This window comes from Manis javanica, chromosome 5, assembly GCF_040802235.1.
Source record: "Manis javanica isolate MJ-LG chromosome 5, MJ_LKY, whole genome shotgun sequence".
Taxonomy (NCBI): domain Eukaryota; kingdom Metazoa; phylum Chordata; class Mammalia; order Pholidota; family Manidae; genus Manis; species Manis javanica.
This window is the reverse complement of record NC_133160.1, coordinates 79,943,287-79,971,137: the sequence shown is the minus strand read 5'-3', so window position 1 is coordinate 79,971,137 and position 27,851 is coordinate 79,943,287. Positions and strand designations below refer to the sequence as shown.

The 27,851-nt window shown below is 34.9% G+C and overlaps 1 protein-coding gene across 7 annotated transcripts; it reads left to right on the top strand.

The window, feature by feature from the left end:
• The first annotated feature begins 106 nt into the window (after nt 1-106).
• On the top strand, nt 107-27,851 carry LARP7 (La ribonucleoprotein 7, transcriptional regulator). Of its 7 annotated transcripts, none has more exons than XM_037001168.2 (13): nt 107-257; nt 5,955-6,164; nt 6,787-6,887; nt 6,967-7,050; nt 7,188-7,352; nt 7,429-7,522; nt 7,593-7,934; nt 8,013-8,157; nt 9,822-9,973; nt 10,851-10,972; nt 13,811-13,970; nt 14,173-14,264; nt 26,773-27,851. In XM_037001168.2, the coding sequence occupies exons 2-13, from the start codon at nt 5,963-5,965 to the stop codon at nt 26,953-26,955; spliced, it is 1,842 nt and encodes a 613-aa protein (XP_036857063.2). In that variant the 5' UTR covers nt 107-257; nt 5,955-5,962; the 3' UTR covers nt 26,956-27,851. The 7 variants fall into 7 exon arrangements, with proteins under 7 accessions (XP_036857063.2, XP_036857065.2, XP_036857062.2 ...); XM_037001170.2 differs by having other exon boundaries at nt 7,590-7,934; nt 8,019-8,157; nt 26,773-27,848; XM_037001167.2 differs by having other exon boundaries at nt 7,590-7,934; nt 10,854-10,972; nt 26,773-27,848.

Below are 27,851 nucleotides of genomic sequence, written 5' to 3'. Positions count from 1 at the left end.
CGCGCCAGCCAGAAACTCCGTTTTCAAACCGCCAATCAAATTCTTCATTGGCTGCGGGCCCCCTGGTCAACCCCGTGCCAGCCCACGCCTGTGACGTAAAAGACGGACGCACCGCCTCCGGGCCCGTCTTCTCCGAGGCGTTTGGGAGAACGGTGTCGCTCATCTTATGACGCGAAACCAACCACGACTGTAAGGAACGGGAGACGGAAAGGGCTGAAGAACGCAGTCACTGGCCCTGTATTTGGGAATTGAACGGAGTAAGTTCCAAGTGGAATATGCATATATATAAGGTCACACAGGTTGGCTGAGGTCAAAATTCCCCATTCCGTTTTCATGAAACCCATTTCTATCATCTGTCGTCCCTTTCATCCCGCCCCCTCCTACCACCCGTCAGTTTACTTGTTCCAGTTCTCTGTGCGCACGCGCAAAGTCCTCTGGCAGCTCTTGTAGTTCTAGTTTTCAGAGATAGGGGGCGCGAATTGTCGGTTTTTGGGGAGGCTTGTGGCTCCCCGGGATTTGCGGCGTCGGGCGGAAGGACCGGTGCCGAGAGGGGCAGTAGTCCAAAGGGAAATTGCTTTACATCGCGGATTTGAGTTTTGCCAGCCAAAGGATAGCTAGTGTGTAAAGACTTATATTTTAAAATTAAGTAATTTCCTCTTTGAAGACTCTAGTCCATGTCATCAAGAGTTGAAAATCCAGTTATGGGAGGGAGCTAACAAATCAGTGCAATACAGTGTACTAAGTGCGTTAATAGACATACTAAAGGGAAAACTGATGAAGAGTCAATTAATTGGGGGAGTCGGTGGAAAGCGACGGAGAGTTAAGATGTTGTTTAACTTGGGCCTTGAAAACAGAATAGGGACCCTTAAGGCCAGAAAGACGAAAAAACATTTCAAAGCAAAGCCAGGCTCGGTTTCGCGTAACTTGAGTAGTCATCTTAACCTTTGAAGGGTTCTTAACCTTTTTGGCACACCAAGTACTTTAAAAAACGTGGTAGAAGTTATGGAAGAGACAGGAAAATTCATCTACATGTGGAAGTATTTTACGTGTAATTTCGTCAGGAAAAACTGCGAAAGACTGAAATAGACAAGAAAAAAAATACCATATGTCTTGCCTAGGTCACTCTTCCAGGTTATCTCTGCCTTTCATTGTTATGAAGCTATTTTACCGTTGTGTAAGTTGTAGGAAACAGTAATAATGGAAATTAATCTTGCGATTTGTTAAATTAATTTTGCAGTTATTGCCTTGACCAGTTTTGCATCTATTAACGTATTCCTTGCAGCGTTCCTGATTGCTGATATTTGTGTGTCTGTCTGGTTTCTGAATTATCCTTTGAACTGGTTTTTAACACTTAACTAGTTCCCCGGTTAACTACTTAATATAAATCTAAATTAATTAAATAAAATCTTTGACATGTGTTTGTTTTATATTTGTACAAGAATCATTATTTTACCTTTTCTTTAAAGTTATTTTTTAACAATTGCATGGGATACACAAGGATTCTTGAAACCCACCCAAGATTCCATGGACTTCAGGGTAAGAATTCCTGAGTCCACATAGAACGCAAGGTGACTGACAGGTTGCAAGAAGTCCTACTAGGTAGGCAATGTGGGAGGCAAACAAACCTGAGCTTACTTACCTGGCTAACTTTGGCTAAATAACTAAACCTTTGAGCCTCTGTGAAAAAAAGAAGTTGGAAGAAACAACTTAGTGGGATTGTGAGGATTTAAAACAATGTATGTGAGTAACTAGTGTTGTTACAGAGTAACTTTTATTCTTGTTTAAAGCCCCTGTTTAGAAGTGTGTTTTAGACATGTTACACAGCTTCTGTGAAGGATGGGTGACTTCTGGAACAATTTATAACCTATTCCCATATAATATGACAGTATGGACAACCCTGGATAGAGAGATAAGAGCCATTCTAGAGGTGGAGTTGATAGGACTTAGTGACAAATTGGTAAATGATTAAATAATAATAGTTACGTATTATTATGTGTGTGCTGTATAGTAGCACTTAGAAGTGCTTTATTTGCATTGTTTTGGTTAATCTTCACCAACCCCATTATGTACGTATAATTTTTATCCACATTTTGTAGACCATGGAGAGATGAGGTGTGTAATTCACTTATAAATAGTTTGCTTGGTTAACTCAGAGGAATATGGCATCATCAGATAAGATGAGGATGATGAGAAGAACAGACCTGGGTCAGAAAGACAGTAAGTTTCATTTGGAATGTATGAAATGACAGCACACATATGTTATCACAGGCCATTGAGAAGGTAGACTTTGAGAATCAAGGCAGTAACAGAAGTACAGCCACATAACTTCCTGATCTTCCACAGCCATTGATTGTACCATATTGTACCAATTGTACCAATTTGTACCATAGCTTCCTCTAAAATGAAGGTTTATTTGATGATATACAGAATGGATATTTTTAAGATAACAAATTATAGATATGTGTTATGCACACTAGGCAGTAGTTTGAGCTTAATTCTCCAAGCCACAAATTAGAATGAGGCAATTAATGGGAAAAGTCTGTTTCTGGGAAAACTATGGGTATTTTCTATTCATGCAGTTCTGTCCACTATTTCTTTCAGTGGTGGCTTTGACAAGGAAAGGAATGGAGAGCTGGTAGTCTGCCCTTTATAAATTGTAGTTTTTTCGCCAAGGAAAGTCAGCAGTAGATCCTGCTGTAGTGATAATCATAGCCTATATTTGTATTTTATTTATATTCCTACCCCTATACAAAATGATTTGAAATGCTTAACATTTTACAGCTTATAAGATCTTTTTTAATACATTATTTGTTTAATTATTGAACAAATGCTTAGGTCATGATCAAGCTACAAGCTAAAGTCCCTGCTCTCATATTGTTTACATTCCAGTGGGGTAGACAGACAATAAAACTATAATTCTAGGTATTGGTAAGAGGATATACAAGGATAAAAAGTGGTGACTGAGGTGGTGGGTTGGGTTAAGATTGTGAGGAGGGAATATTTTAAGTTGGGTAACAGAGAAAGCCTCTTTGAGAAAGTTACATTTGCAGAGACCTGAATGAATAAGGAAATAATCCCTATAGATGTGGTGGTTAAGGTAAAGATAGGAGCAAGAGCAAAGGCCTTAAAATGGGAAAGGCCTTAGCATGTTTAAGGAACAGAAAGATGGTATATTGTGTTTGGAGTAAGTCCACAGGAAATAATTGTAAGAGATAAAGTTAAAAATCACCAGGCCTGATCATGTAAGGCCTGCTGGACCACAGTAAGGATTTTGAATTTTATTCTGAGTATGATAAAAACCTTTGAAGAATTGAGTGCAAGAGAGTGACATGGTATGATTTACATATTTAAGTGATTATTCGGCTGCTATGGAAACTGATGGTAATGAAGAGGAGTAGAACAAGTGCCCTTTGGAATGCTCTTGGGGTAATGCTCTTGTCTTCAGGGAAGACACAGTCGTAGTTTGGACTAGGTGGTTGTGATGGAAGAAATGAGAAGTATTCATATTCAGGTTATATTTTATAAAGGTGGAGTTAATAAATGCTAATTGACTGTGGGGTATGAGGAAAAGAATTAAGGAGAATTTCAAGATTTTTGCCCTTTTGATTGGTGTTGTCTGAGGTGGGGTAAACTAGTCAAAAAATAGATTTGTTTAAATTTGAGAGTTCAATTTTTGTTGTTTTAAACTTGAGATATTCATAGATAAATAGGTGCAGATGTCAAGTGGACAGTTGAATACTGGAATGGAGAGCTAATGGGAGAGATCAGGGGTAGAGAATATAGATTTGTGAAACATCAGCATAGAGCCAAGAAGCCTAAAGCCAGGGACCCTCGGAAAAGATGTGTGTATAGTTGAAGGAGCCCAGGACTGAATGCAGTCGTAAGCAGCATGTAAAGGTAAAGCTGAGTAGAAGAGTCCAGAAAAGGAAACTGAGGAGAAAGACTCTCCTGGAATGAAGAGAAATGTTTTCAAGGAGGGGAATCTACTTGCCCTCTCAGCAGCGTGTGCAGTTGATAGTTGAGATCATTGTTTTCACTAGAATGGTGGGAAGAAAAACCTGACAGGATTAGTTGAAATGAGTGTATGAGGTGAGCAATATGGTTATATGGCAGCACTAAATGACATCTGATTGTTTCTCTAATGATGAATTCTTACTCTTGCTCCATTTCATGTGTTATGCTAGCAACGTCTAAATAAATATTAGTAACATATTTCCAAAATTGGTACTTGCCTAATCAACTGAAGCCTGCTCTAAAGATGCCAAACTACTCTTCTGTTGACCTTGGTGAGATGCTTGTTTAGTTGGAGATTTTAAATAAAATGCGTGAGGCTTTGTACCCTCTTACTGAATGTCATTTTGAAACACATTATCTATTTCTGTTACTGTGTGCAGCATCCCTGCTGCTGTGATGGATTCTAGCAGTTACTCAGGAAATGCAAATAGGCTTTAGTCTAATACTGTGTTTACTGAGCTTTAAAAAATACATGGCAAGAAGATACAGTGGGAACAGCATCTTCATCTCAACTGCAGGCACAGACCCAACACTTAACGAAATCCAGCAATAAATCCAGATCCACTGTTTTGGTTGGTTGTTGTAGTTTGCCCTTACCTATAGCAGACAAGTATGGCTTCCACAGGTAAGGGCCCAAGGCATGTTAGGTCACTTTGACATGTAAAGCTTTAGCTCCTTTGGCCCACCAGTCTATTATGTCATTCTGGTCATACAGGCCTAAGGCCTGCATATCAGCTAGTAGTGGCTCCCACCCTGCAGCAAACAGGGAAACAGATGCAACCCTCCCCATTTGTCTTAACTGTCCAGTTTCCAAGAAAACCGTATTATGAAAGATTAAAGTTGTTCTTGGGCAGACCTACGTCATCCCAAGCCTCTTATTAAGCATTTGCTCATATACTCATTTTTGTGTCCCTCCCCCTAGAGAGTAAGATGACACCATTCAAATTTTTGAGTGACTACCATGTGCTAGGGACTGGTGATACATCAGTAAACAAAACAGACAAACTTTATCAGTCTTACATCCTAAGAATAAAGAATAAAAACATAGTTGTATTAGGTAATAGGTGTAATGGAGAAAAATAAGGCAAGGCACATTATATCGGTCCAGAAATTTGCAGTTTTAAATCTGGCTGTGGGAGGAGACCTCACTGAGGTGAAATTTGAAGATATCAGCAAGTGAGGAACAGGCCGGCCATGTTATCTAGGGGACAAGTGTTTCAGAGAGAAAAGCTAGTTCAAAAGGCCTTCTGTTAAGAGTTTGCTGTCTGAGTTTTAGGAACAGCAAGACCAGTGTTGCTGGAGCTGAGGGAACAAAGGAGAAGAGACCTGCAAAGTAACCTGAGGGACAGGCAGGGTTAGGAATTGCTGCCCAAGAAATAAACTCTGGGATAGGAAGGTCACCTGAAAGAGATGGCCACTTCTACAGCTTACCAGTTGAATTCTGCTTCTAGTGAGCAGAAATTAACATTTTAAAAAGATCAAAAATCTGTTATTTCATTAGAGATTGTAGTTTTAAAAATGTAACTTTCATTGAGATCTGAGATAAAGAATGCATCACCTAATCTTATACTTTTACTGACTTTAAGTGTAGCTTTGCGGGGATATAGATGTATATATATATTTTATTCTGTACTAGGATAATCAGGTCCTGCAATTTAAAAGGCATACAAAACTGCCAAGTATATGACATAGGAGGTAAATTATTTTAAAAGCAAAAGGCCAGTTAACAGAGAAGAGCTGAAATAAAATTTAAGTTTAAGAACTACAAGGCCAGTGAGTTTCCTCAAGCTAATTAATGAAAATGTCTGGGAAGTGTTCCCCTGAAAAATTTGCCATCTGGTAGCCAAATTTGAGTCTATTTTCCCTTCAGACAATTAAGGGTTAATTTAAATATTTTTCTAATTACCAGTTACTTGTGGTGACTTAAGTATTTATTCCAGTTCCAGGAATGGAAACAGAAAGTGGAAATCCAGAAAAGGCAATGGAAGAGGAAAGCACTGACAAGAAAAAAGAAGTAGAAAAAAAGAAACGGTCTCGAGTTAAACAGGTGCTTGCAGATATTGCTAAGCAAGTGGACTTCTGGTTTGGAGATGCAAATCTTCACAAGGATAGATTTCTCCGAGAGCATATAGAAAAATCTAGAGATGGATGTAAGTTTGCTTCAATATACGGTAGAAACACTTCTTTAGATGTGTTCCATTTGACTTTCAAAATTGTATCTGTACTGTGTACTGTATACACTACATATATTACTGTATTGTATATACAGTAATATAGTATATAGGTTAAGTACTATACTATTCACTGTGCCATCATCTGCAGACATTTTTCCTGAACTTTTAGCTTGACACTTTTCACTGGAAGTTGATGTGATTGTTATCACAGAAAATTATATTACATTAACTGTTCCCCAAGCTGTACCTTTCACCAGATAATGTAGTTATATCGACCCCCTTGACATTTGCCAATGCCCCTCCCAACTATGTATTTCTAGGCTTAATGACAAAAGGACTCCTAAGTTATTCCAAATCAAAATGTGACCTGTTTTAATAAAAGAGGCATATGCTTAAGGGGTTAATTCACACCAGGGAATTTTACCTAGTAGTCCAAATCCCAACCTTTCCTAGTTTTAAGAGGGAAATGTGTTCAACTAGTGTTAATGTAACATGACAGTGAGCATGACTGTCACGTACGCTGCACCTAGAGAAAATTGAATTTATCCCAATTGGGCATTATCCTGCTTTTTGTTTATTCACTTTTGATTTCCACTAGATGTTGATATATCACTTCTCGTGTCTTTTAACAAAATGAAAAAATTGACCACTGATGGAAAGCTAATTGCCAGAGCACTGAAGAGCTCAGCTGTTGTAGAGGTAAGAATTGTTATTTTTTTGTGACTATATATTAAAACATACACATTAATATATTAAAACTCTATGTACCATTTTAAAGCTGGATTTAGAAGGCACGAGAATCAGAAGAAAAAAGCCTCTGGGTGAAAGACCAAAGGATGAGGATGAGCGGACAGTGTACGTGGTAAGTGATTTTGCTAGAAAAGCTCAGAGCTGATGTCCCCCAACTCCAAGTACAACAAACATTTTAATAGTCAAGTAAAAATTTATTGATCTGGGTTAAGAACTCTAACATTTGGCACTGCTTCTCATTTATCATAGGAATTACTTCCCAAAAATGTTAATCACAGCTGGATTGAAAGAGTATTTGGGAAATGTGGCAATGTTGTTTATATAAGCATACCACATTATAAATCTACTGGAGATCCAAAGGGATTTGCCTTTGTAGAATTTGAAACCAAAGAACAAGCAGCAAAAGCTATTGAGGTAGGTCCAGAACCTGAAAAGAAAAGCAAAGAAATTATTGGTTCTAAATAATAAAAACTTGTTTTGCCGATTTCAGTTTCTTAACAACCCGCCAGAAGAAGCACCTAGAAAGCCTGGTATATTTCCTAAGACAGTGAAAAATAAGCCCATTCCTGCCCTTGGAGTACCAGGTGAGTTATTTAATATTTAAGTAGGTATGGGAATAAAATTAGTAAACTAATTATAGCATTGTTACAGAAGAGAAGAAAAAGAAGAAGAAGAAGAAAGGCAGAATGAAAAAGGACAATATCCAGAAAGAGTCTAGTGTAGACACAAGCAAGGAGAGCGTCTGCAAAATGAAGAGATCCAGGATCACGTCCGAGGGCTCTGAAGCAGAGATAACTGAACCCCAAAAGCCACCTTCAAAGAAAAAGAAAAAACGGGAAAAAGCTGAAGTATCCAGCTTACCCTTAGTCAGAACAGGGAAGAGAAAGAGAAGTAGTTCTGGAGATGCAGAATACTTAACTCCCAGATCTAAAGTGAAGAAAATGGGTCAGAAAAACATTAAAAAAGAAGCTTCAGAAGTCTCCAAAGAAAACAAAGGTATCTAGTAAATTTCAGGTTAGGATTAAGTAAATAAGGTTATTTCTTATCTTCATTTCTTGATTTTTAACTTTTGAGATTTAGAAGTCTCTACTGAGGAGGAAAAGGATACCGGAGATATGAAAGACGGATCACTCTTAAAGGCAAAAAGGAAACATAAGAAAAAACACAAGGAGAGGCATAAAATGGGAGAAGAGGTCATACCATTAAGAGTACTATCAAAGTAAGTTGATGTTATATTGTTTGCAGTTGACACACTCCATCACCATTGCTAAAGTGCAATTCCAATTTGTATTGAACAGAGTTGCATATTAGCAACAGTAATGGCCTGTAGCCAAGCTCTCTGCATAGTGGTAGTTATAACACAATAAAGAATTAAAAGGGAACCACCACACTAAAACATGGAAGCACTTATTTTTATCACGTCACCGCAAGTGCCTCCATGTTCAAGTAGAGAGTGTTCCTTAACAGATTTAAAGATCCAATTTAAGAATACTACCATAGACGGACAGTTCTGTGAAGTACTCCAGACGTCTTATGAACTTGTGAATTAAAAGGAAGACTTACCATCACTAAAACATGGAAGCACTTACTTTTTTTATTTCAAAGCAAGTACATCCACGTTTAAGTGGTGGGGAGCCCAGTCTTGGGAAGAGCGGGAATCAGGAACATCCTTTAACTTATAAACTTAGAAAATAATCTTGAGTCAAAACAAGTGGTGTGTCTGTTTGGAGACACCTCCACTGAAACATGGAAGCACTTACTTTCATTTTACACAGCAGGTACCCCCATGTTAAAGCAGAGGGTATCCCCTTGGCTCTACAAATAAGTAAGGCTGCCAAGTTGATCCAGGGGAATAATTTGGATTCACTTCTACTAAAACATGGAAGCACTTACTATTAAAAGTCACAGAAAGCACTTCCATGTTAAAGTTAAAGGGAGTCCATACACACTTGAGGGCTCAGAGTCCAAATAGAATGAAACAAAACGTCATACCTTTTGAAGAAAGTTTTTCTGTACCTTCCTGAATTTTAGTTTCCAAAGTGTCGTGTTCTCCTCCTGAAGGTTAAAAGGCAAGGACTTCAGGCACTTCTATTTATACTATTCTTAACTCCTGAATTCCTTTTGCCTTTTTATCTCAGAGAATCATTACAAGAGCCTTTTGTTATTCTAATGTATCAGCTCTCTGAGAATTACGATCCTGGGTGGGTCTGGATACTTTTTTTTTTTTTTGAAGTATACAGATGTCAATGTTAACAGCTAAAACCATTACCAAAAGATATCCTCCCCTTAAAAAAAAATCCCCTGCTTGCTTGATGGCATAGATTAGGGTAACAATGAGTGCTCCTGTGGAGCCAGAAGAGACATTGTGTTTCTATCTAGAGGAGCTCTAGCAGTTTGAAGAAACATCTACATGTTAAATATATGTAAATAAATAAATTGCTTCCATGGGGTGGTATTTTCGTCTTAGAAATTCCTTTTGATTCGAGTAAATGCTGAGGAATGTTATCTCTCAAGTTGGAAGCAGTTTAACAAATAATCTTTAAATTTTAGTCTCTCATTTTTGTTCAGAGAGGACTGTTATAGTAAATGTTACTAGTTAGTTAATTCTAAACTTTTATTTTCATAAATTCGATTACGGAAGCATACTCAAGAACTGAACTGGCAAATTTAAAACATTTAATCTGAATGTTGGGGAAAGGGGGATCCCCCTTTGCTTTGCTAGATAGACTTAAAATTCAGGAAATAATTTGAGTGTATGTGTTTAAAGAAAGAAAAGCTGGGAGGAGGAGTGGTTGCAAGTCACAGTGAGTATGTATTTAGATAATTAATTTTTATTTAATCATCTTTTGTCACTATTTCAAAAGTCAATTTTTTTCATTATAGGAGTGAATGGATAGATTTGAAAAAAGAGTATTTAGCACTGCAAAAAGCCAGCATGGCTTCCTTAAAAAAAACAATATCCCAAATAAAATCAGAGTCGGAAATGGAAACAGACCATGGAGTACCTAATAAGTCTGGAATGAAAAATGAGAAAGGTAAGCATTGTGATAGCTTTTATAGCATTATATTGTACTTATAACTATTTCTGAGTTATTATAGGAGAAACTTTAATTTTTAAAACTTATTTATACAATAAATAAAACTTATTTAACAATTAGAAAAGAATTATTAAAAATAAAACTTATTTTAATTTTTAAAAAATTATTTAACAATTATTAGAAAAATTGATTTCTCCAGTTGTCCAGATGTGATTTATTCTTGATATAAAAATATATTTAAGACTGTTAAACAATTTCTTATTTTAATCACACAAGTTTTCTCTGCAGTTTTCATTATTTATCAGATTTAGTAGAGGGTGCCTAGTTGACAAATTGAGCAAGTTTGTAGAAATAAAGACTAATTTCACACCTGTGTTTTAATTCCATAGTATTACCTATAACTAGGAACAAAACAAGATTCTTATAAAATCTTCAATATTAGGGTATATTTCAAATTCCTATAAATTAAAAATATAAATGTTCACATTGAATCAATACATATGTAGAATATTCTTATATATTATCCTATGCCTGTTTATTTTATTTATTTAAGTAGAGTACTTTGTTACTTGATTCAGATAGGGAAAAGGAGCTTTTTAAGGTTTTACCATGCTCTTCTACCAGTAAGTTTGCATTTGGGATAATGAGTTTTGTATTTTATTTCATAGTACTCTGCAATAAACAGTATGACTTAAACATAATTTTCTTAATAATCACTTTAATTAATTATTTTACAAGTACATTTTAAATCAAGTAAATGTAAATTACTTATATCAGCCTAGAAAATCATTGTTGGTATTCTAAACTGGGCCTTCTAAATATTAATTTGTTAAATGTAAGAGACTTTTTTCTGGTCTTTTCCTTTGCAAACCAGCAGCAAACAGTGAAGAGTGTTGTCCCCAGGAGAAGGTTAATACAGCAGGACCACAGTTTGTGAGTGGTGTGATTGTGAAGATAATCAGCACCGAGCCTCTACCTGGCAGAAAACAAGTCAGGGTAATGCTTCTGAGTCCCCATGGTAGTTGGTCCCCCTTCCTCTTAAAAACTCTCCCTTGTGAAAATGTTTTGAATACCGAAAACAAATCAAATTAGAATTTATTCTTCTGTGGCAAATTGCTTCTACAGTTTTGATTTCATAGTAACTCAAGTTTGACATGAAGCAGCAAAATCTAAAGACTGAATTTTCTCACTGGATCAAATTTACAGTGAGCAAGCACACTTTAAACGTCCTTCCATAAGAAAACTGCAATTTGTGCTTATTTTATTGGTGCTTCTAATGGTTTTGTGTAGTTGACAGAAGAAACCGTACTATAGTCATTATAACTAATTGAGTAGATATAGTAAAATGCTTTTCTCAGTATTCATTTTTTAGGGATTTCAGAGAAAATGGACTTTAGAAAATACTTAATGTCAAAACTTTTAAAAAGATTTAATCAGCATCACCTGCTGTTGTCTGGTTTTGGAGGGAATTAGAGAATTTGTAGTTTGTTTTCACTAGAGCTCATAGCTTTCAATAAATAACTAAAAGAATTTGTGACCTAAGAAAGTTGAAACTATTTTGGAATAAAAGGCATAATATGCATATTTTTCACATACAGTGCATTTTATTTTTGTCTGTTAATGAATCCTCTTGGGAAATGAAATTTTTTCCTCAATGGTATGTAGGATTTGGGTGTGAAAAGAGTCTTCTTTAGTTCTATCTTTTAAATTTTTTTGGTACTTTCAATCCATGTCAATTGTTTTAAAAATTTGAAGAAATTACAGAAACTTATAAAGTTCTTTGAAAAGCTGCACAAATTTTGCATGCATGTGCAAGTAAATCCCACATACTCTTCTACAATCTTCTGTTTTCACTTTATATAGCTTATCTTACAGTTTATACCAATGCAACAATGTTTGTTATTGACATATTCCTTTGGGTGAAAATACCATATCTTATTTACTTAGTCTATCACCCAAATTTAGGTGAGATACTTTGTTTTTAAACTATGTAAGATGTTCTATAGCATAGCAAATATATTTCACATTGTTATACTAACATTAAGCACCATGTCTTATATTTTTAGTTTTCAGACTTTTACCAGTCCACCTTTTTTAACTTGTATAACCACTGAGGTTGCTCACTGTAATAATATGTACGTACTCTTTATCTGAAATCCTATCCTAAAATCCAGTAGCTGTCACTAACATACAGATTTAGATTCTCTTTACCATGTTGAGAAGGGATTTGATGAATCCAATTTGGTATTACCAGTTTTAACTTCAGAGTATGGTAGCAGTATAGAATTTCAAATAAGGATTAAAAAAATTGAGGATGTAACTGATGTTATGATTAGATTACAAAATATTTAATAGAAAAATTAAAGTGATTTGGAATGACTGATAACTTTTTATGCTATTTATCAAATAACTTTTATTATCTACATTGTAATTTCATCAACTACAAATTCTTCTATGATCATCAAATCATAAAATAACTGCATTAATCAACTTAGTAGTTACTTAAATTTTGCTGGAACAAAATTGAGCTAGGGTAATGGTCCCTGCTGTCTGTGACTTGCCCATGTGATTACCAGGCTTATTTGTCATTCTAAGAAGGATTTAAATCTGGAGATTAGCCTGACATTATAATGGATATTAAGTAAATATCTTTTGAGTTGTAGTAATCTAATCTGTCTGATAAATCAGTTACAAAACTCTCACAACTACCAGTGGAAGAATTGGCAAGTATATTTCTAGTTCTCTTACTTTTTTCATTGAATTAGCAAACATTTAGATAGTATGCTAAGAGATGGGATTTAAGACTTAGTTCCTGGTTTTTCAGACTCGCAGGTTTTTACTACTTATTCTTTGTTATTAACTAATGAACTTCTCTTATTCTATAATGGAATAATATATCCATGTATTGCTTGGTTCTTTCTGTAATTCAAACTTCTTAAATCCAACACCTTAAAGTAATCTAAATTACTTGTTGCTTGAAATTTTGGATCAAAAAAGCCAGATGGATAAAATGCTTTTTTTTTCTAATTGGAATCCCCAGTATTTCTTTAGTTTTAGAATGGAAGTTGATGAATTAAGAATTAGTGTAACATTCCTGCATAATTGCATGGTAGACACTGTAGAACCTGCTGTGAAAAAAAAAAATGATTAGGAATGCAGGAATCTTGTTAATTTGCCCTCACAGCAGGCATTATAGGTAAAACTTTTCCTTGCTGGGTGACTGCAACTTGTTTAGAAGAGGTTACTTAGGTATTTTATCAGAAAGTAAGAGCTCTTGAGCTATATTCCCAGAGTCACTCAGGAACCTGGGATTTTTGTAGGTTCTGATGAAACTTCTTTTTCCCCGAGTTGTTACAAAAGGGTGAATTTTTTAAACATATTTTACGTGATAAGTGATTTTGTGCAAGTTGAGTGGAAACACCTCTTTCAACCTGTTTTTTTATTTTAATTTTATTCCTTTAACTGCACTCTGACTTTGGACCCCTCTTTTTGATTTGAGGGTAGGGGGGCGTACTTGTACATTCTGCTCCACAAATCTGTTGCCCCTATGCAATATTCCCATTCTAGTTAAGATTTTAAGATTGTTGTTGAATAGAAGAAACTAAGTTATGACTAGAGCTGATGTTAAATTGCTTCTCAACTTTATGTCAATTTTTAAGAGCTTTGAGTATTATCTTAGAAGAAATATTTGATGTAGGATAGTTACTCTGTATTTTAAGCTACATGTGGCTTATTTATATATAATACATTCTGACACAACCATTGGAATAATTTTTAGAATTATTATGAAACATTTTTATTATTTATTTTAAGTCTTTCCTAACTCTAATGCAGGATACTTTGGCAGCTATCTCAGAAGTTGTTTATGTTGATTTGCTAGAAGGAGATACAGAATGCCATGCTAGATTTAAAACTCCTGAAGATGCTCAAGCAGTAATAAATGCATATATGGAAATTAAAAAGAAACACTGCTGGAAACTCGAGATCCTTTCTGGTAAAGCATTATTGAATCTTTTTTTTTTAACAATTCTTGTGAGGGTATTGTATTTTCTGAGTTTGGCTAATTAGTATTTCTTTTTCATCTGTGCATGAAGTAGGTGAATATAATCAGATAACTGTTCTATTATTAAGAATGTAATTCCTTGAATGTCTTTTCATGTGTATTTTTGAGTTATTACTGTTTTTGTTTGTTTAAGGTGATCATGAACAGAGATACTGGCAAAAGATTCTGGTAGATAGGCAGGCCAAACTTAATCAGCCTCGTGAAAAGAAAAGAGGCACTGAGAAGGTAATCAATTCATTTTGTTTTTTGTTTTTTGGTGTGGTTTTGTTTTTTTTTTTGTAGCCTAAGCTTTTCAGAGGTTGAATGTCTAAAGTCAGTAGTGGGTAATCCTAAAATAATGTTGGTTTTGCTGTACGTAACAAAGATTTTCATGGTATGTATTGCTGTTAAAATTGAGAAGTAATACTTATTTCTCTCGGTTTTAAAATACACAAAATTAGAATTGTATACTCCAACCATGTTACATACTGCTAAAGTTTTTTTTCCTTTTTTTAAATTAACTAGTGATATAATTTAAATTTAAACAGTCTTGACTTCTTTCTGATGTGTTTTGTAGTTTGGTGGTAAATGATTACTTAAAGATTGTCTTAATGGTGAAAACACAATGTACTTAGGGTGTAGTTTTTAAAGATATGAGCCTCCAAGATAAGATTGAGAAACTATACAAGACATTCCCTATACCAATTATAAGCTTTATTCCTTTATTTTTCTAGAATAGTCATCAAGTGATATAAGCAAGTTTAAATACATTAAATAATTATAAAACTATTCTCTTTCAATAATTTTATCTTAAATGGTCCTGAATAATTTATCAAATATTGTTATGAGCTATCAGGTTTATTATTTTAAAACAAATTTTTATACATGTAGAAGTTAGTACATCTTAGAACAAAATAGGGCACATAATAACTAATATTACTACTAGCAAAATTTTAAAATGTAGATTATACAAGTCAGAAAAATCTACAAAGATGTACATCCTTTTATGATTGGTTAGCACTAAAAAAGTGATACTTCCTGTATTCTATGTTTGTTGATTTGGGTCATACTTATATAATTTTTGTTTTTTCAATTAAAAATCAAGTTTTTTCATCAGTCTTAGAACATCAAGGATTCATTGGAATAGATTATTTGAGAGAGGTTTCCTTTGTCTTTGTTAATTCTGTTTCCATAATGCAGGTTGAATTTGCTGAGATGGGGAGGCTTCCTTCCTTCCTTCCTAAGAACTCTTTTCAGGTCTATGAGTTGTAAATCTCAATGCCTGTGTGAGATTATTTATATGTTAAAATCATTCACCCAGAACTCCCAACTGAAACGAAATCACTTTGTTATATAACTTTACCCTTACAATTGGTGTGAAATTTCATTTAAATTGTATATTTTTTAAAACTAGGAATTAGTAATTTTGTTTTTCCATAAAAATCCCATCTCCATAAATTAAATTTGAGGCAAGGAAATAAACATTGACTAGGGAATTTTATAAATTAGGTTGGAACACAATGATTGGTTCTATCATTGAGTTGAAGAGTTCTTGTCCTGGTTTCATTTACCTGTTGCACCATCAGGCTTGTTCATTAACATGATTCGTTTAATAAACAGAAACCCCTGAAAGTATAGGATTCTAGCTGAAGCTATGGAAGTAGCTAGTTGGCTTATCTCAAGAAATGAAAACGATACCACACAAAGTAGGGACTATAGAAGCTTTTCAGAGGAGAGGGATAAACCATAATTAGCTTGTTAACTTACCTTTTTCTTAATTCATTTAATTAATATTTTTTGATTGTCTGTGTTAGCTACTGTTCTGGGGACTGCAATACAGCCATACATAACAAAGTCCCCTGTTTTCATGAAGCTTACAGATAAACAATATAAAAGTCAGGTGATGACAACTGCTGTGCAGAAAAGTCATATGAAAAGGTATTGTGGGATAGCTTTATATCAGATATGGTTGTCTGGGAAGTTCTCCTCTGTAACAGTGACTTTAGGGAAGTGGGCAGACAAGCAAGTGAAGTTCAGATGCAGAGTTTTTCCAGGCAGAAGCAATAGAAAATGCAGAGGCCTTGAGAGGAGATTGTCAAAGTGGGAGGCCAGTATAGATGGAGTACTAGGAGCAAGTACCTTAGTAATGGGAGTTAAGTATTAGAAAAAATTAGCCGAATGTATGATATGAATACCTATTGACATGACAGCCCAATGTTTCCACAGTAGTATTTTATTTGGTAGGATTATATTATTGAGTGAAAGAAAAGCACTAATTAAAAATCCCTTTTTTTTTTTCACATTATGGAATAGAAGGATACTGGGAACAATTTCCTAAGCCCCAGTTAGTTTATAAAGAATTAAAAGAGAAGAAAAAAAGAATGGTAAAATTTTTATTTTCTACATGTGACATTTTTATATACAAAAACCAGGTACGGGCAAATTAAATTTAGATGTCTCACAAAATATCAGTAAAATAAAGAAAAAATTCTGCCAAATGGGATCTAACTCATTCTTGCTATTCCAAATCTTTGTATTGTACCTTATTACTTTGAGCACATTGGTAAACAGGTGACCACTACTGGAGACAGAATGAGGCTTTTCTCCTTAGCTTTCAAAGCATATTTGAATTTTTTGTTGTTTTTATCAAAATAGTCTTTACAAATTACTTATAATGTCAGATATTCAGCACCTAAAGGAGAATTCATATAGTTTGTGAACAGCATATTGGTGTGACAAAGTTTTAAACACTTGTATTTTGACTCATCTCACTGCTGAATAGGTTTTTAGTTTAAAAGTGATTCCCTACAAAAATAACAAACACAGGGTCACCCTATTTTTGGTTCCAAAGTAAAAAAAATATAAGAAATACTTAAATGTCCCATAAACCTGGACTTCTATAGGAATAAACCCTGATTCTAGCTTTGCTAATTCCTAATGACCTTTATGAATGTAATCCTCACGTTGTGGTAGTCACTGTTTTCTGTCATAAACAATTTGGAGACTTCGGCAACTTTTGAATTTTTTTAAAATACTTTGTAACTTTCCAGCCATTCTCTAAAGGCTGAGTCACACTCTTCACAAGTAAGCTTATGTTTCAGTAAACATTTTAAGAAACTGAAAAATAAATAAAAGTGACTTCCTGCTAATGGCCATATGTCACAACTTTAAAGAAACTATTTTAATGACTGCTCATTAGAATCTGTATCTCTAAGAGAATAAGATTTTCATTTCTCGCAAAGCTAGATAAGAAAGCTAAAATTTTTCCATTGAGAAAGGTTTTGGAATATTTAGACATTTTAAATGGTCTTCTACATTCCATATAATTTCATTTGTCCTCTTTAAAACTATTGAAGTATTTATGTTAGGTGTAATAAATAATAAGTACTCTTAATAGCAGATCCCACAGAGAAGACAGGTAGTGACTGTAGCATCTTACTATGCTGATGGAGACTGACTGCAGTGGGGTGGGTGAGGGGGACTTGATAATATGGGTGAATGTAGTAAGCACAATGTTACTCAATTGAAACCTTCATAGGATTGTGTATCAATGATACCTTAGTAAAACACACACACACACGAGTTAGAATATTGTGAATGGTTCTGGTGGACCAGAGCTGGTCAAAACAGAGGAGATTAGGGCCACCATAGTATCTAAGACAATCTGTATAGCCTTTTGCTTCATGTAGAATTTTGTGTGTTTTCTGTGCCCAATTATGATAAAATGGAATTATACATACTGTTGCAAAAATAACCTCTATGTTAAATAGGACTTAGGTTTTGTAATAACACTCAGATGTGCTGTAAAGAAATACAACATCAAATAGGAAGCAATTTGAAAGTTGTGAGAATTAATCTTATAATAGAGAACTACTTTACCTTGAATTTTTTTGTCAACAAAATGAAAACAATTTCCCTGAAAAAAAAAATAGATCCTTATTTGGAATATGTGAATTTTCAAATGTTTAAGCAATTTGTAAGCAAACCTTTGTTTAGGACTCACCCCAAAACATGCTGTCTAATTCAAATAATACATGGATTCTCAAGCATAATATAATTACTAAGAACTACATGTCATTTAAGAAATGTCTTGGTAATTAATACTCATTCCTAAGGGAATAGAAAACAACTAACAAATAAAGGTCTTGAACTCTGTTAAAGGGTTTAAAAAATTGCCAGTGTGAAATGGCCATTTTCAATTGAAAATTTTTTAGTACTTTGGAACTAAAATGGGAAGGTTTTTGGATAACCCGAAGATTTAATATTTGTTATACTTAATAAGCCATTGTCTAGACAGTTCTCTTTGTACTTGATTTGACCTAAGCTAAATTATCTCATTTGTCTACTCTTCCCCTTTTTAAAAAAATGTTTTTCAAGCTGATAGTTGTAAAATTTTTATAGTAATTTTCTTTTTGTTTTAGGTATCCAATACATTCTAATTTCTGATTTTTTTCTCTGTAGTTAATCACCAAAGCTGAAAAGATTAGACTTGCAAAGACTCAACAAGCAAGTAAACACATTAGATTTTCTGAATATGACTGAAAAAACTTTTGGTTCACCTCTTAAAATTTCACTGGACTTGAGCTGATCTTACAAAATCCATTTTTATTATGGCAGTAATGCATAATGAATGTTTTTCTAAAACCTATATTCAATTAAAAGAAATATCTTTGTTCCTTAACTCATATATAAGACCTTTTTCTATAGACAAGTACATTGTATACTATCACTTTTCACTGAACATTTTATTTGTTGAAATTTATCTTACAGAAAGCAACCTCAAAGTGACAGTAAATAAAAGCATTTTGAACATTTTCATTAATTTTGTTTTTAATGCTACAAAGACAATATATTTTCAAATACAATACTACATAAATATATAGTTTAGAAAAAATGTTTAACAGTGGACTCTCACTGTACTTATTTGTGGCTTTTTCTATTCCAAGTATCTTGAGTATCGCTTTGTTAATTTATGCAGAGGCATGTGTGTGATGTTTGTTGTGCTTTACCTATCTGAGCTTCCTTTGAGCACACATATGAACTGTTTCCAATTGAAATTTGTTAAAATTTTTAAGTACTGAGTTTGTTTTTCATAAATGAAGTTAACTAAATAAATGAAGTCAACCAAATAAATGAAGTCTAACCAAAATAAAATGTACCAGATGCTGTGAATATGGAAAAAAAAAAATCTAGGAATCAGCCTCAGGCATAACTGAGGTCTATGATTTTATTCAGAAAAATCACAGACTGGAGCATTTAAGGCCTTCACAGAACTGAATCTACTGGGTCTATGTATGACTGGCTTCTTAGTGTCTTATTAGAATATCAAGAAAGTACTCTGAACAGGGACACCATGGGATTCATTTCCTAGGGCTACAAACCGATTCCTAGTTCCATCAGTTTTGTACGGAAGTGGGGGACCTAATTTGGCTGCTCTTTCTGTGCTTTGTGGAAAGCCTACAATCAGGAATCTATTCACTTCTTTGGGCCAGAGATTTTGGAAGATTGGCTACCTTACTAGCTGGGTGACAACAGCTTATTACTACCAAAAATAGGTATCCTGGCAAATTGCCACTGACACACTCATTTTTCTCCATGAAGAAAAGCTAGCATATATACTCTTGGAGGAAAAGATCTGTGAATAGTTGCTGAGGTCTTTTATGAAGATTATGACTAAATATACTCCAGTTGATCCCAAGTAATCAAAAGCAGATGTATATTTCAAGAATTGAGTTGATCTCAGTGAGTACTGTCTTAAGGTGACTTTGAAGAAGTTACCAAGTAAGATTTCAGAAATTCTCCCCTTGGCAGTTACTAAACAAGATAAGCACACACTCAAGTATCTTTGAACACTGTTGTAGCACTTGGGAGATATTAGTGAAGCAAATCGAAGATCTCACTTTTGTGGAGCTTACGTTCCAGCAATAGATAGAGACAATAAACAAAAATAAGTGAAAATTACAGTTTGTTAAATAAAGTCCATAGGATAAATCAAAATAAAGGAGAAACCCCATTAGTTCATTCCTTCATTTATTCTTCATTTAATTAAAGGGATATTTATTTAGCCCATGGCAGATATCAGATACTGATACCAAAGACATTAGAGATAAAAAGAAAAGATAAAGTCCCCTATCCTTGAAGAATTTATAGCCTTGGGAAAGACAAGTCAACATATAATTGCTGTACAATGTAAGTGATGTAACAAGTTACTCCAGATTATACTGGATGCTGTCCTCAAAGCAAAATCAATTCCACATGACCTTCCAAGGTTTCTGAACCTTTGATCTTTTGGGTAAGTGTATCCCTTATCCAACACTTAGCACATAGTAATTGCTTAATATTTGTTTTAATTGAGTGAAATTGAATGTGTACTTCAGGATGTTCCCCAAGGACATGTTATGATTTAATCCCATAAAGGATATTTTTCAAATTGCTCATTCAGTAGTCACATTACTTTTTTAAAAGGGCCTACTACATACTGGTCTTTGTACATGTCAGTGGGATTTGCTTACTTAACTCTAAAACTAATTTTATTTAAGCACCTTGCAAGAAGAGCTCAGAACTACTTTCATAAAGAGAACCATATTGGCTCTTTTCTGTTACATGTTAGTTGTGTCATCTCAGTGAAGTAGGTACCCTTATTATCACTACTTTAAAAAGAAGGCACTGAAGCACTTGCCAAAGGTCATCATAATAGCTAACTAGTCTGGGATTTAAACTCAATTTCTCTAAATCTGAAGACCACACATTTAACAACTATGATAACCTTCATCTCTACCACCCTCTATCCCTACCTGCTTGCCTCCCTTCTTTCCTACCAGTGTTTTGCATCTCAGAGTACTGTAAGCTATGCATCTATTGCACTTGTCTGCTCTTTTTTGCTACTGAAAGCAATGCCAGTGAACATGACATCCACCTTTACTGTGTGTGAATGAGTCTGCAGGATAGATTTCTGACTGGAATTGCTGGGGCAAAGATACATTTTATTTAGTGTCCAAAATAGTCCAAAAATGCTGTACAAGTTTAAGGGTACATTTTAGCTTTTTTGTGTGTGTATTAAATTCATTAATACAGGAGCTAATCAGTCTTTTTCATTTCTACTGATCTTTGAGAGGTGAAAGTATCTCATTGCTGCCTTCATGTGAATCTCCCTAATTAAAAGATTGAGTACTTTCACAGGCTTGTTAAATATTTGTATGTCCTCAGTGAATTTTCTAAGTTTTTTAAAGGCTAGAGATTTTTTTTAATGGTCAGTATGCAGGAGAACTTTTCATACTATTAACATATACCTGTAAATATATTTTCCCAAATTGGACCACTTGGCTTTCAGGTTACTTTATTGTACAGTTATTGTATAGATATTTTATATTTTTACAGAGCCATATCTTTTAATCTGCTTTTAAAATAAATTTTTTTCCCAGTCTGGGAATTATGATTCTAGTCTGTCTGTACTTCATTTCTTATTTTCTAATGTCCAGAAGACTGGGTAGAAGCAAGGCTCTTTCTTGAGTTAGTGTGAGTATGTTTGTTCTTTGCAGCCTTAAAGCAATACTTTCTTTGAAAAATAAATCACATTTTATTTCTTAAATGCCTTGAGAAGTTTGTAATATAAAAGAGCAGTTGGAATGAAAAACTAGGAAGGAGTCACACTAGGAAAGAGTAAACACTATCACTTGTACTTATTCCCCACCTATATAGTTAGCAGAGATCATGAAGTTTTATAACTGCAGCCTTATTGAAGATCTCAGTAAGCAGCCTTTTTCTTTTGTGAATGCTCATTACTTGATAAAAATGTGTTTAAAATATAACCCTTAACACATTTCAGTTGTTTTGAAATGAATAAAACAATCTGACAGTAATGACTTCATTACAAATGTATAGAGAAAGAAATTACTATGTTTTCATGGGGAGACGATAAGATGCATGTGTAGAAAAAAAAGCCAGTTTCTTTTGTGTCCATAAGAGTAAGCCAAGCATACAACAGCATGCAAATTTATAGAACAATATTACAGTTAGGTTTTTCATTAATTTCATTCTTGGAGTTACCTTTAGGGATTGATGTAGGAGCAAACGGGTACTTCTTTAGAATGATGAAATCCCAAAGATTATATAACTTTTTTCTCTAAAAATGTCATTAATTTATAATTACTTAAAGCTGCACTGCCCAATACACATGAGGCTATTAAAACACGTGAAATGTGTCTAGTCTGAATTGAAATGTAAGTATAGAATACATACCAATTTTTTGAAGACTTGGTAAAATAATGTCATTAATAGTCTTCATATGGGAAACATTGTAATTTTTTTGTTGATTGTATTAAAGTATATTACTAAAATTAACTTTACCTGTTTATTTTTACTTTTTTTAATGTGGCTACTAGAAAATTTTAACTGACTTAATGTGGCACTCACTGCATTTCAGTTGGATAGTGCTGTCATGGAGGAGCCAGAGTGCAGCCAGAATCAGTGGCAGCGTTTATGGTAATAGCTTACACTGGCTCACTGGTATTGAAGAATCAAAGTATAAACACTTCTGTCTTTACAAAAGGTTTAGCTGATGCCAGAAAAAGAAAAAGCAATTTTATGTCTTGAATCTGTTTGATAAGCTTTGTTCTCTTGTATGGAATAGATCTGCATTTGTATTTCCATAAGTCTCTAGTGGTATGACTAAATAAAAGTTGTCAAGATTTAAGAGTTTTTTATTTTCCTATACTTGAACATTTCATGGAATTACTTAGAAATTAACCATTCAAACATACATCTGCCTGATCCTTATAAAGTAATATATACAAAAATGGGATGGTTATTTAATAACTTCTTATCTTGTGGGTTTACTAGTGAATTCATTGTGCATTCGATAAATTAGATTTTGAACTAGATGGGTATGGTCAAATAATAGTATACACTTCATCATATTTACCTAAAGTAGTATAAAATCCGTTCTTTCGTTGCAATATAAATCTCAGAGCACAAGTTAAAGTGTGAAATTAAACTTTATTTTCCTATAATTGACCTTAATCTCTACTTCAAGCCCTGCATCCCACAAAGGGCTAATAATAATCTAAGTCAATTTAGGGTTCTCTCTCCAAAATTCTGGAGGCTTATACAATACCAAGTTAGTGGGGACTCATTTGTTTCCAGACATATATCTCAGATGGCCACTGTCCTAATTAGTTCCAAGTCATGAATTCACTCCAGGTGGGTAGGAATGCTTTGTTCCTGCGTGCTTGGCCCAGTGGGTTTCATGCTTTTTCCAGGCCATGCACAGGGCACAAGAATAACTCCAGAACTGTGTGCTGTGCTGTAACTTGCTGTGGATCAAGCGAAGGTTCCTATGGCCAGGATTCTCCCCTGGCCCTGGTTGGCTAGCTCACTACACCCATATGGGCAATACGTTGTTATTGACTCTATATAAAAAAGCCCTGCTCAGTACCCTGGGAGACACAGTGGCATGGCTGCAGGCTGCAGGAGAGCAGAGCAGAGGCTGGAGTGGTGACAGTGCCAAGGACAGAGGCCCAGAGGACGGCCTTGTGGGCCGAGAGGCCCAGAGGCAGAGACCAGCTTGCTGCATGCAGACTCGCTCTGAGTGAACGGAATTTTAGTGATTGACCTTTCACCATGGAAATAAAGTTAGATATAACTCACCCCAAGAACGTTCTACTGTCATTTTTTTGGTTTCACTGAATCCATAGTGAACTTGCCCGGGGCTGAAACCTGTGGGCAAGACAGTTGCGCAGATCGTGAAGTAAACACTCAGTGATTGCTGATTCAGTTTTCTTCACTTTCCAGAGTAAGGATAGATGAATAGAAGACCCAGCAATGTAGTTACAGTAAGTGAAAAGTATTTCAATGTATTCAAGGGCAAGTGAGAGGAAATGGTATTATTTAAGATTCTTTTGATTGCAAGAAATAGAAACTAACTCTATTATGCTAACAGAAAATATTATTGCATGGATACAAGGAAGGCTCTGAAATCTGAGGAGAAACTAGATGAATAATAAAGCCTCAAAAAGCAGGAGCCCAGACAGCTCTGGACCTCTTGACAGTAGGTGTTCCTAAAGAGACTACTGCAGGGTCAGTTGATATTCAGTTGACTCAGCAACAAGCCTCTCCAGCCCCATGAACTCTCAGTTAAAAATTACCAGTTCCCAGGAGACAGAATGTGATGGACCAAGCTTGGGTCAGGTGTTTTCTTGGATCAATCGGTTGTAGCAAAAGGAGGAGATTCTCTGCATACTCAACACTAGGACTACAGGTTTGGGATAATTTCTTAAAGAGGGCAAAGGTGATTAACCAAGCTCCTATCCCACATAGTAGTAGAGTTGAGAGAATAGCACATGTGTAAGTACTAAAGAAGGACCTTGCCTGGTGTGTTTGAGACACAGTGAAGAATCTCAGCAGCTGAAGAAGTTGGTAAAAAGAGTAGGAAAAGATAAAAGAATGGAATAGGTTGATATGGATCAGTCCATAGAAATTTTTCAAATGTCAGACTCAGGGGTTTGTCCTGTGGGCAGTTGAAGACTTTAAACAATGGAAAGTTATCATGAAATAGTCTCATAAAACCAACATCAACATTAACGATTTGAGTAAAGAAGGAATATATGTCAGTGAAACAAGATTAGAAAACCACTAGAATATTTCAGTCATGAAGAAATGGAGTGCAGTGAAAATGGAAAGGATGTTATGAATGCGAGGCCTGGGTGAGAGGAAAAGCTGGCAATCCTTGGTGGCTGATCAGATATAAATGTTGATGAAAATGGAAAATCCATAACTACCTGAGGTTTTAGGCTGTCTGGTAGAACACAAGTTGATTTTAAGAAAAAAAAAGATTGAGAGTTGATTTTCAGGAGGCTGGCTGGTGGGGCCGAGTGTGATTGTAAGCTTTTTAATATGTGTTAATTTGACAGTGGAGTTCTGAATGGACATGTTCTACAGACTGTTGGACCAAAAGGAACTACAGTCAGTAATTCAGATACTAGCAGGAGGCCTAGCAAGCAGGGGACTTGGACTTCTCCTCAAACAGCTGGGCATTGGAGCTGTGATACTCGAGCTGCACTCTGGAGAGGATAAGGAAAAGTTATACATGTCAGTCATATATTTGTAACTATTATGTATTTCATCATCTAAATATGCAAAAGCACAACTAAAAACTCAATAAAACTAACCTAACTAATCACTCTATGTTGCATAAAGCACCAGAGTTTGAGTCTTACAAACAGCAATTGCACTTACACCTATCTCTTCAACTTCATACTGAAGTATGTGCACTGCAAACTGTAGTTTAAAGTTTAGTAAAGATGGATGGAATTTTACAAGAACACACATGGGTAACCAGCACCCAAATAAAGAAACGGCTTATTATAAGTACCCAGAAACCCTTCTTCCAGTCACTTCTCCCTCCCCCAAGGTTGGACTCTTAACAGCATAGACTACTTTCACCTGATTTTGTGCTTTATTTAAACAGAATCAAACATGTAGTTGTTCTTTTGTGTTACCAGTTTGCTCATTCCAGATTTGTTTCTAAAAGAAAAACCCAAATTCATCAAAAATGGGTTAGTTGTTTACATTATGCTACATTTATACAATTGAATACTTTGCAGTAGAGAAAAGATGTCATGTCAGTAATATAGTGTAAGCCCATCTGGGTAAACATATTCAAGAGAACACATCTGCCTTAAGAAAACGTTGTATGTGCTGTTTTGTACACTAAACACATTTTAGAATAATGTACAGAAAAATGGTATCAGTAATCTCTTTGGTGAAGAATTAAAGGGAGACTTTTCTATGTTCTGTTCACATATTTTAGTAAACATGCATTCCTCTTATTTAATTTTAAAAATATGAATAGAAAGTTGAAGAATCCTCCAAATAACAATCTTCATGTTTAATATGAGATCCCTTGTTGACATCTGTACAATATTATCAACCCTTGAACTTAAATTACAGTATTGAAAAGTGTCTGAGATTCTAGGAGTAACTGGTGACCCACTTAAAATTGTTAGTTTAAACTTTGAACCAGGCTGTTTTCACAGTCATCATTTTCAAACTCCTAGAATAAAATTGAACTGATAATTAGTATGCATATCTATTACTCAGGAAATCCAAACACTTTTAAAAGAAAGTAATGGAAAAAACAAAAAGAAAAGAATGTTTGAGAGCTTTAGTTGCTATTACTAAGGAAACCAACACTATTTGCCCTGTCTCTAGATTTAAAAAAAATAAGCCAAAAAGTTTGACAAAGAATAAAGAAGAAAGGCTAAATAAAGGAATGAAGATATGTTTTTTAATTATCTCAAGTACTGAAAAATAACATTAAAGTTTTAATTCAAAAAACATCTTCTTTAATTAAAAAAAATAACTCCTGTTATTATATTTCAGTTTCATAAATAACAAACTCACTGAGGAAAAAATTAGAAAATATGTAAGAACAAAAAAGAAAGGAAATCACCTAAATTCTATATGTATTATTACAATTTCACAACTTCCTATGTTTACTGAATAGTATACTGTAAAGATTTTTCTGTCAATAAATACTATTTTCTACAAGTCAGGTTTTTAATTTGCAAAATAGAGAGTAGTATTGTCTACCATCTAGCACATGCTTGTCAAATGGTAATCATTCACCAACTGTCAAAAATAGCATCATTATCTTTAAAATCTATTTGCATGCCATTGTGTCATCTATAACAACTTATTAATCAATCTTGTTGCTTCATATTCAGTTTTCTGTTTTTTGATTTTTATGTGTTCTTAGGGTAACATCGTAGAAGTGTTCATGACAGGCAAGAAGAGCTGGAGTACAAAAGAGGTGGTCCGTGGATTCTTAAGTAAGGGCCTCCTAAATATTCTGAAAAGCTTTTTTCCCAACTCCTGTAAAGCTGAGGTGGTTTGTGCCATGCATGTCAGGAAACTACCTTGCTACCATGACCGTGACTGACTAGACCAGAGCCAAAGGCAAGCATGTAAGTCAGACCTGGGAGGCTGGCCAAGAGTCTCCAGGGTGGCTGGGCATTGAAGCACACCGAGTTAGTGTGCTCCTGGGCCCAGAATCATCTCTCTTGGGTGGTAGTACTCTCACAAGTAAGTTGAGCTCCTGCAGTGGTTCTTCCAGAGGACATCTAACGCAGGCTTGACGGAATGAATGGCTGATGAATTAACATCATTATCATATACTGAAGTACTCTGGGCATAGCCCTCTCCCACCCCTCAAAGGGCCTAAACTTCCACATTCGAAATGAAATAGGGGAAACTAGAAGGAAGGAAAGACCTTAGTAGACATTTATAAGGCACTATAAATCTTAGTTAGCTGTGAATATGCCTGTCATGGATCTGAGCACCATCTGAACTGTTGCTCTTTATCCATGCCAGCATGAGTATTCATATGTGCTGTTTCTTCCCACTTGCAGGTTCAATATTTTAGTAATCTGATTAAAAACATTGCCTTTCTAAGAATAAGCTGTCTGTAAGCTTCTGAACACATCTTGCTTTTCACTTGCATGCCCCACTGATCCTATCCAGGATTCTAGTCCTCAGGACTGCTCTCTGCTTCTGTGGACATATCTTGGTTTAGATGGATCTGATATTAGGCTCAGCTTTAATATATCAAATTCTCTTAGATTACTTTTAAAGAAGAAAAGATGACCTTATTTAACATCAATGAATAAATAGATTTACCAGTTTATTAATGGCCCATATTCTCTATTATATATTTAACCTCTCCAACCAGAACTAACTAGCTTGGTTTTCCAGGTGACCTGAAAGTCATCTCCCTATCCCTGTTTGATTATGAGTGTGGGGGAGGGGCTTAACTTGTATTTGGTGTATTTAATTCTA